Source organism: Esox lucius, chromosome 16 (genome assembly GCF_011004845.1).
Source record: "Esox lucius isolate fEsoLuc1 chromosome 16, fEsoLuc1.pri, whole genome shotgun sequence".
In the NCBI taxonomy this organism is placed as follows: Eukaryota; Metazoa; Chordata; class Actinopteri; order Esociformes; family Esocidae; genus Esox; species Esox lucius.
Window position 1 is genome coordinate 34612339 of NC_047584.1, and position 10537 is coordinate 34622875.

General features: G+C 42.9%; 1 protein-coding gene across 2 annotated transcripts; it reads left to right on the forward strand.

Moving 5' to 3' along the window:
- The first annotated feature begins 229 nt into the window (after window positions 1–229).
- On the forward strand, window positions 230–9528 carry LOC105027329 (lanC-like protein 3). 2 transcript variants are annotated; one of them, XR_004574572.1, is made up of 5 exons: window positions 230–909; window positions 1139–1262; window positions 5861–6058; window positions 7368–7939; window positions 8171–9528. XR_004574572.1 is itself a non-coding variant. In XM_034286701.1 (5 exons), exons 1-5 carry the CDS (start codon window positions 376–378, stop codon window positions 8328–8330), a joined length of 1224 nt encoding a protein of 407 aa, XP_034142592.1. In that variant the 5' UTR covers window positions 230–375; the 3' UTR covers window positions 8331–9528. The 2 variants fall into 2 exon arrangements, 1 of the variants encoding a protein (XP_034142592.1); XM_034286701.1 differs by having other exon boundaries at window positions 7368–7575.
- The last annotated feature ends 1009 nt before the right edge of the window (window positions 9529–10537 follow it).

The window sequence follows — 10537 nt, forward strand, 5'->3', positions numbered from 1 at the left end:
TACTGGCCTACTACCTTAATAAAAGAAAATAACATTACATATTAACGAATTACCGAGATTACTTCCCAAACTAGTATGCCTTAATCCGATGGATTAACTAAAACAATTAGTTTCTAACACTATAGGCCACAAATGCGATTTTTGAATTCCAATTACAAATCGACATTGGATAAAAGGGGTTCAGAATAGGCTTACACTGTTTAGAATACAAGTCCCATAAATCTTAGTCAGGCTAGGGTTGGTAGGATTGCACAGATTTCCGGGTTCCACGAAGACAGCAGATCAACAGCCCTTTAGACTTTTCATTCAAGACAGAGTGCCGGTCAGTTATAGCCTGTAGGTCATTGCATTACTTCTATCCTCTCTCCATCTGTGATGGAAAACGCCCGTTGTTTTGCCAACCGTTTCACTGACTACAAAGGTGCGCTTCTCGTTGGTCAAGGCGTCGAAACGGTCGTACCTACGGTCAATGCCTTTATAGATACAATTCTAAAAAATGTGCCGCTCGGACCATCTGACTGCGACGGTGGGCTATACGACGGGCCCGCGGGTGCAGCGTACATGCTGTATCACGTCTCCGAATGTGCTTTCTTTACATACTATAGGGATGCCTATCTCAAAATCGCAAAGCAGATCATTGACGTGTCTATGGCGTATGTGGACGGAGAGAAGGACAAAAACATGAAAGCCGCCTTTCTCCTAGGCGGTGCGGGCATCTACGCTGTCGCGGCAATGGTGTATAAAGCATTGGGCTTGGCGGACTTCGTCAAGCCGCTCACCAAATTTCGTAGCCTATGGGAGGTGTGCTCACCCATCAATTTCCTGGAGTGCGGGTCTGACGAGCTGTTCGTTGGGCGGGCTGGGTATCTATGCGGTGCCCTGGTGCTGAAACAGAAACTGGGTATAGAGGTAAGTGCCTGAGCGAAGACCAGTGAGTAAAATCAGAGAATGTTAAGATCTAAAAATAAGTAGATAATGAGGTTGAATAAAGTGTGCTTTCTCTATTTTCAAATGTATTCAATATAATTGTTTTTGTTGATGAAAAGTATTTTCTCACAAAGAATCATGCTAGTTCATGATTCTTTGTTTGACAGCCCTAGTTTGACAGCCCTTAGAAATAACTACTTTCAATTCATAGATTCTTAGCAAGGATCAAATCCAAGCCATTTGTGGGGCTGTTGTGGAGTCTGGTAAACAATATGCCCTGAGGAAGAGAAAACCCTCCCCCCTCATGTACTCCTACTATGGAACTGAGTATCTGGGTAAGTAACCCTACATGTCTTGCCCACTTAATATGTTGGAGAGACAGGATGCTGTCAGTCTGACTGACCTTTTTATTTTTGAATGTTTATTTTGTCTCAGTAGTCTTTCCAGCAAATGCACTTTTCTCTAGCGCTTATCTTCAAGGACTTTATATGATAAAGCCTTGTTGCAACAAAATACTCTGTCCAAGTCTTCACACATACTTTTCACAATTTGTTCGCTCATTTTGTTTTAGTCAGAAGAGTGAAAAGGAAACAAGCAGACAGAAAAGGAAAACATTGATGACAGGACTGTATACAGGTGCTGGTCATAAAATGTGAATATCATCAAAAAGTTTATTTATTTCAGTAATTCCATTCAAAAAGTGAAACTTGTATAATGTATTTGTTCATTCCACACAGACTGATATATTTCAAGTGTTTATTTCTTTTATTTTTGATGATTATAACTGACAACTAATGAAAACCCCAAATTCAGTATCTCAGAAAATTAGAATATTGTGAAAAGGTTCAATATTAAAGACACCTGGTGCCACACTCTAATCAGCTAATTAACCCAAAACACCTGCAAAGGCCTTTAAATGGTCTCTCAGTCTAGTTCTGTAGGCAACACAATCATGGGGAAGACTGCTGACTTGACAGCTGTCCAAAAGACCACCCTTGACACCTTGCACAAGGAGGGCAAGACACAAAAGGTCATTGCTAAAGAGGCTGGCTGTTCACAGAGCTCTGTGTCCAAGCACATTAATAGAGAGGCGAAGGGAAGGAAAATATGCGGTAGAAAAAAGTGTACAAGCAATAGGGATGACCGCACCCTGGAGAGGATTGTGAAACAAAACCCATTCAATAATGTGGGGGAGATTCACAAAGAGTGGACTGCAGCTGGAGTCTGTGCTTCAAGAACCACCACGCACAGATGTATGCAAGACATGGGTTTCAGCTATCGCATTCTTTGTGTCAAGCCACTCTTGAACAAGACACAGCATCAGAAGCGTCTCGCCAGGGCTAAAAACAAAAAGGACTGGACTGCTGCTGAGTTATGTTCTCTGATGAAAGTACATTTTGCATTTCCTTTGGAAATCAAGGTCCCAGAGTCTGGAGGAAGAGAGGAGAGGCACAGAATCCACGTTGCTTGAAGTCCAGTGTAAAGTTTCCACAGTCAGTGATGGTTTGGGGTGCCATGTCATCTGCTGGTGTTGGTCCACTGTGTTTTCTGAGGTCCAAGGTCAACGCAGCCGTCTACCAGGAAGTTTTAAAGCACTTCATGCTTCCTGCTGCTGACCAACATTATGGAGATGCAGATTTCATTTCCCAACAGGACTTGGCACCAGCACACAGTGCCAAAGCTACCAGTACCTGGTTTAAGGACCTGTCCTTAATTGGCCAGCAAACTCATGGGGTATTGTGAAGAGGAAGATGTGATACGCCAGACCCAACAATGCAGAAGAGCTGAAGGCCACTATCAGAGCAACCTGGGCTCTCATAACACCTGAGCAGTGCCACAGACTGATCGACTCCATGCCACGCCGCATTGCTGCAGTAATTCAGGCAAAAGGAGCCCCAACTAAGTATTGAGTGCTGTACATGCTCATACTTTTCATGTTCATACTTTTCAGTTGGCCAACATTTCTAAAAATATTTTTTTTGTATTGGTCTTAAGTAAAATTCAAATTTTCTGAGATACTGAATTTGGGATTTTCATTATCAGTTATAATCATCACAATTAAAAGAAATAAACATTTGAAATATATCAGTCTATGTGTAATTAATTAATATAATATACAAGTTTCACTTTTTGAATGGAATTACTGAAATAAATAAACTTTTTGATGATATTCTAATTTTATGACAAGCACCTGTATATGAAAATAACTTTGCTCTTCCTTGATATTACCAGACGAAGGACGCCATCAGAGTTGAAGACCCTCAGTAGCTCTCACACCAACACAAAGCTCATAGTGAGTGAACACTGGGTGAACACTGGGTGAACGCTGGGTGAATGCTGGGTGAATGCTGGCGAGGTTGGCTGCCACTATTCTCCAGGCCCTCTTTTACTATTTGTGGTCATTTTTTGTCCTCTGACTTTGATCTCTCATTTCCTCTATTGACCTTAGCAAGGTTGTAATCTGATCTGGCCATTTTTGGCTAACAATGTGACTATCCGGTGTGTATGCTTACCTGTTACGTACCGCCGGGCTCCCGTTCCTCACTGGGCTGTTTTCCCTGCCCGGAGCGCTCATTTGGCTCAACACTGTCTCCTGAAAACCATGTGGATCAACAAGTTATTTGTATGGTTTGTGCTCGCCTGGACTGCCCTGTCTTTCAAACTCAAACCAACGACAGCGGTACTCCATTACACAGCTGCTGATCTCCTGCAACTACGTTTCCACCTGTCTGATCCACCATTGGCATTACATTGTTGTCTGGACATTGTTCGTCATTCCAGTCAGAAGTATATCCTTTGTGGTCGCCGATGGAGTTATAACATTGACGACTCCAAACCAATACAATACATCTGGTCTTCAACTCGCCGCCCCCCAAAAAACTCCAGAAAGTTGACCACATTGCCATAGCCAGCCTAGCCAGGTTGGCTAACACCACCATCCAATATGACCACAACAACATCAGCTTGGGATTATTCAACATCTGCTCTCTTACGAACAAGGGTCCTCTCCTCCAGGATCTTTTGTGTGATCGTAGGTTTGACTTTCTCTGTTTGACAGAAACATGGCAACAACCTAACGACTTCTTACAGATGAATTAATCTACTCCTGGGTCTGTTTACATCTGTCAACCCTGTGAATCAGACAGAGGGGGAGGGTCTCGCCATATTATATCGTGAGAAGTGGAAAGTTTCTCCTGTCTCTGTGTCTGTTCACACTTCATTTGAATCCATCCATCAGCTGAATGGGCCTACTACTACTAACGTGGCCACTGTCTGTCGTCCACCCAAACCCAATAATGATTTTATAAATGAATTCAGCGCTTTTCTTACCCATATTTGCTCACTTTCCCCTAACATAATATTGTTGGGGGATTTTAATATACATATGGATAATGTCATTAATGCTTATACAAGGGATGTTACACCTTGCTTGGACAGTTTTGGATTGGAGCAACATATCAACTTTCCCACTCACTCCAAAGGTCATGTTTTGGACTTGATATGCTGCTCTGGTGTTACTCCAACTGGTTGTACTGCAGATGATCTTCCCATCTCTGACCATATGTTAATATCTTTTAATATGAACTTAACACTGTCCAAAATAAACCTGACACATGTCATCTCATTACGTAACATTAAGGACATTAACTTAAATATCCTCTCTTGTGATATTGATTCTCTCCCCAGTATAAACTGTTTATCCACCCCTGATGAACTGGTTTCTCAGTACAATGATGGACTACATAATATTTTTAATTCTCTGGCCCCTTTAAAAACCTGGACTGTTTTCTTTACCCATTCTGCCCCATGGTTTACATCTGAATTATGCCAGTTCAAAGTATTCACCTCACTGTACCTCCTTCATATCAACATACCCACCTGTACTCTCAGGTCTTCTCCTTCTATTCACCTCACTGTACCTCCTTCATATCAACATACCCACCTGTACTCTCAGGTCTTCTCCTTCTATTCACCTCACTGTACCTCCTTCATATCAACATACCCACCCGTACTCTCAGGTCTTCTCCTTCTATTCACCTCACTGTACCTCCTGACGTTTGACCACTATGGGGGTTAGAGCCTTCAGCCGCTCTGCCCCTCCCCTCTGGAATTCTCTTCCAGCAGACATTTGTAACATCAACTCACTTTCCATTTTCAAAACCCGTCTGAAATCTCATCTTTTCACACTGGCATATCCAACATGATCACTTTTCATCTGCTTTTAGTAATGTTCTGTTTGTTTTTATATTTATTGTGATTTGTGTCTTGTATGGTGAACTTGAGTCCTTAGAAAGGCGCCTAAAAATAAAATGTATTATTATTATTAGTAGTAGTAGTAGTAGTAAGCAGCATAACCTTCACAGCTTCATGCATGGATGCATAAGGACATGAACACGTTGAGAAGTTGAAAAAAAAAACAAAGACATCCCTGAATTGTAGACACACACAGATTTTGGTGAACTTTGATGGCTTTCAAAAGTTTGCTTTTAGATTTGCCAGACTGGAGCCCGACACAGCCTCAACAACACACTGGTGTTGCATGAGTCCACCATTTAACTGGAAGAGTCTCAGCAGGCTTTCACTAATGGATGCATGTGCACTGAAATCATCTCAGGGATTTGGAGTGCTGTGTCTTAAATTGACCAAACTGTGAGTTTGGATGTTCAGTGTAGCTGCATCTGGAGCCGTGACATTGCATCTGGAGCCAGCCCAGCACTAGATCTGGGAAGACAGATTGTGATGATCAGAAGCAGTAGATAGATCGATGATGTACAGTATAAAATATATTTGACACTGATGTGAATGAATCTACATCAAGACAATTTAGCACCTCTGATCACCCGTTCAGAGCGGACTGGACATTTTTGTAGCTTGTTTGAACTAAAGTGACATTGAATTGTGTGTTCGTGCGCACATGCACGTCTGTCCCCAGGTGCAGCCCATGGTCTGTCTTCTGTGCTTCAAATGCTGCTGTGTTACCAGGATATGCTGACTGAGGGAGACAGGGATCTTGTCTGGCAGAGTGTGGACTTCCTCATGAACCAGGAGCAGAACTGCAACTGGCCGGCTGAGCTGGGATCCGTGATAGAGAGGGAGAATGAGCTGATACACTGGTGCCATGGAGCCCCAGGTACCCTAACCCCCATTCACCCATCAGTACCACACCCATTCACCCATCAGCACTACGCCCATTCACCCATCAGTACCAAGCCCATTCACCCATCAGTACCAAGCCCATTCACCCATCAGCACTACGCCCATTCACCCATCAGTACCAAGCCCATTTACCCATCAGTACTACGCCCATTCACCCATCAGCAATACGCCCATTCACCCATCAGTACCAAGCCCATTCCCCCATCGGTACTACGCCCATTCACCCATCAGTACCACGCCCCTTCACCCATCAGTACCACGCCCATTCCCTCATTAGTACCACGCACATTTCCTAATCAGCAATACGCCCATTCACCCATCAGTACCAAGCCCATTCCCCCATCGGTACTACGCACATTCACCCATCAGTACCACGCCCATTCACCCATCAGTACCACGCCCATTCCCTCATTAGTACCACGCACATTTCCTAATCAGTACTACGCCCATTCACCCATCAGCACTACGCCCATTCACCCATTAGTACTACACCCATTCACCCATCAGCACTACGCCCGTTCACCCATCAGTACCAAGCCCATTCCCCCATCGGTACTACGCACATTCACCCATCAGTACCACGCCCATTCACCCATCAGTACCACGCCCATTCCCTCATTAGTACCACGCACATTTCCTAATCAGTACTACGCCCATTCACCCATCAGCACTACGCCCATTCACCCATTAGTACTACACCCATTCACCCATCAGCACTACGCCCGTTCACCCATCAGTACCAAGCCCATTTCCCCATCAGCACTACGCCCATTCACCCATCAGCACTACACCCATTCACCCATCAGCACTACGCCCATTCACCCATCAGTACTACGCCCATTTCCCTCATCAGTACTACGCCCATTCACCCATCAGTACTACGCCCATTCACCCATCAGTACTACGCCCATTCACCCATCAGTACTACACCCATTCACCCATCAGCACTACGCCCGTTCACCCATCAGTACCAAGCCCATTTCCTCATTAGCACTATGCCCATTCACCCATCAGTACTATGCCCATTCACCCATCAGTACTACACCCATTCACCCATCAGCACTACGCCCGTTCACCCATCAGTACCAAGCCCATTACCTCATTAGCACTATGCCCATTCACCCATCAGTACTACGCCCATTTCCCCCATCAGTACTACGCCCATTTCCCCCATCAGTACTACGCCCATTTCCTCCATCAGTACTACGCCCATTCCCCCATCAGCACTACGCCCATTCCCTACCTCTTTGCCAAAGCCTAACCCTAACCCCTATCTCGGCCAGGTGTGGCCTACCTCTTTGCCAAAGCATACCTGATCAATAAGAAGCCCCAATACTTGGACACCTGCATCCGCAGCGGGGAGCTGGTGTGGCAGAAGGGTCTGCTGAAGAAAGGGCCCGGGATTTGTCACGGGGTGTCTGGGAGCGCCTATGTTTTTCTGCTGCTGTACCGCCTCACAGGGAACTCCAAGTACATCTACCGTGCCCAGAGGCAAGGACACTTAGCAGAACTCAAAACAGCTGTTTTCTGACTGTCTGTCTTCTAACACTTCTACATGTATCAACCCAGCTTCTCTCATGTCCCCCCCCCCATGTCTCACCTGTGATCAAAAACAATATTGTAATAACTGCTTGTCTGGCTTCCACAAATATTTTATGTTAGTTTGTTTTAACTCCAAACTCGTTAAATTGTCAGATGTCTTGTAGTTCTGTTTGGCTTCTTCTTCTTCAGCTGCGGTCTTCATCTTCCTCTCCATCTGTGGGTCTTCTTCCTCTTCATTCGCACTGATCTGCAAACAATTTTTCTAGGTTTCAGTTGTTGAAATTGATGGGATAGGGCTTGTAAGCATTTCATGGTAAGGTCTACACCTGTTGTATTCTGCGCATGTGACAATTACAGTTTGATTTAGTTTCAGCAATATTGTTTTGTGGATTCCTTGCTGTTATGAGCTTTCAGCAGACATACATTATCACGTCAGTGCATTTGTGGAGGATATGAGTGCTGTGATTATACTAATACTATGTATTTAATCTGATGAACCCCCTTCCTGTCTCATTCTCACCTGGGTCTCCTGATTTCCTGGCAGGTTTGCAGAGTTCCTGTTTACAGAGGAATTTAAAGTGGGCTCCTGCTCAATCACCAGTGTTTACAGTCTGTTCGAGGGGCTGTCTGGAACAGTCTGCTTCCTAGTTGACCTCCTTCAGCCCGACCAATCAGAGTTCCCACTCTTCAGTGTGTTTGTGTGAATAAGGTTCTGACCAGCACTTAAAATCATCCTTTCCCTCTATCGTTAAGGATGACTCACCCCAGAATCAAGATTAGACTAGTTGTGTGATCATTGATCGTGCTTTATTAGTGGTGAAGAGCTTGTTTCTCTTGATTAACTGTAATATTGTTTTATTTGTATGTGTTTGTCATTCCCTTTAATAATTTTATATCAGGCCCTGTTACAACCCTGTTACTACTGGTTTCATGCAGATTTCCCCTGATCTTGTTCACAAACGTAGACCATGAATATGCATTGGGATCTTATTGTAATCTTATTGTAATCTTTGTGAACAGATGAAGTCTGATAAAGAACGCATATTAATAGAAAGGATACATGTGTTGCAATATGTGATGATGAGGATGTTGCTGTCAAAATGGACTAACTCTTAGAACAGCTCTCTGCACTGGGCTATTTCCTCTCAGGGCAAATACAAAAGCCTCCCCTCGGATGATTATTGATAGTTTCAACTGCCACAGAATGCCTTTAGAAATAGTTTAACCACTTCACCAGCTGAGCCTGATAAAGTGCTCTAACCAGAGGTCTTTTACGGATACAAGATACAACATAATATTAGAACATAGTCAAGGAAAATATCAAAGGAGATTATAGGTTTTACACTGTCCCCCCCATATGGTTTATTTTGGATGGTGTTAAACACAAGTAAATATGGTCATTTCTGTCAACTAAATCCTACAGCGTTTGATCTCTTGACATTTCATTGAAAATATCTTCCAACTCACTGAAGTGAACGATTTTAACATGGCCTGTATGCTTAATAGTATGGCGACAGCCATACACTTTTTTCCCCCCTGATATTTTGTAAGCTACTTTCCAGTTTTAAAGGCAATTTCAAATGCCCAATTTCTTAAAGACTCTGTGAACTAGCTTCATTAAGCTAACAGACCAGCATGGCAGTGTTTATGCAGTGCTTGTTGTTCCAGTGGTCAGGAGAACCCACATTGGGCATACCAACAGGACAAGGCCTCTCATGGGTATTATGTCCCCTTTTCAGACTAAGAAGTCTTTGTGTTGGGATCACATTGCATGAACATTGCTATTGGGGTTTTAATGAATCCCAGCCTAAACTAGTTCATATCTGTGATGCAATTGTTTTTAATTGTGTCATTATAATTTGTTCTAAGGTCAATGTTTCCATGTGTTGTCTAGCTAATGGTTTTGTAATCGTACTACTCAATAAAATGTTTTGTGTTTGAAAAATCCTTGTACTACTGGACTCTGACACTGCTTTGCAAAGTCTGGTAAGGACGTTTTCAGTTGCTACATGTACAGGTCTACCTCAGGCCCCTCACTGCTACAATCCCTGCATTTCAGTTGCACATGCTATCTTCAATTTGCCTTTATTGCACATTTAGAATTGCCATTTGTACTTGCATTTGCCTTCATTGCTCATCTATTGCACATCTATACATCCCACTTGTAACATACATTATACTTAATATTTAAAATACTTTAATACGTATATTTTCTGCCCTCTTCTATTTGCACTTCTGGATAGATGCTAACTGAATTTCTGGGGACTGTACTTGTACTGTTCAATGACAATAAAGTTGAATCTAATCCAATCAGTTCCCAAACGCTTACATAGTGTTAAAAGAAGAGGGGATGCAACACAGTAATAAACATTTGATTATATTCAACTTTATTGTCATTGTAGTACAGTACATTGTAGTAAAGTACAGTACAATGAAAGCAAAAAATGCTGGCATTTGAAATGGGCATATATTTTTCAAGAAACCGTAATATTTATTTACCGTAACATTTGATATGTTGCCTTTGAACTATTTCTTATTGAATGTAGGGTTTAAATGACTTGCATGTCATTGCATTCTGGTGTTCTTTACATTTGACAGTGCTGGAAACAGGGTGGTACTATACATTTTAAGCATGCTGTTTATTTCAAATCATTATGACAGTTGACTTAAATGTAGGTCTAAAATATTTTGGAATGGTTATAGGGCTTTCTGCCATAGTGCTCCACTACTGATATTATGAAAGGTTAGAGACGAAGCCTCAGTGCAAACCTTCAAGTGTCTACTAAAGACACATCTCTTCAGCATGGTCTATGATTAAGTGTAGTCTGGCGCAGGGGTGTGAAGGTGACCAGAAAGGCTTGGATACGGTCCACTCTTGCTGTCTTGCCATACGGGTTCTCATCTCCAATGG

What these genes read in the sequence shown, in the direction of transcription:
- LOC105027329 (XM_034286701.1), top strand. Translation starts at nt 376, where the DNA reads ATGGAAAACGCCCGTTGTTTTGCCAACCGTTTCACTGACTACAAAGGT. An exon ending in AACAGAAACTGGGTATAGAG is followed by an intron (nt 910 to 1,138) that starts GTAAGTGCCTGA and finishes TTCAATTCATAG; the next exon opens with ATTCTTAGCAAGGATCAAAT. An exon ending in CTATGGAACTGAGTATCTGG is followed by an intron (nt 1,263 to 5,860) that starts GTAAGTAACCCT and finishes GTCTGTCCCCAG; the next exon opens with GTGCAGCCCATGGTCTGTCT.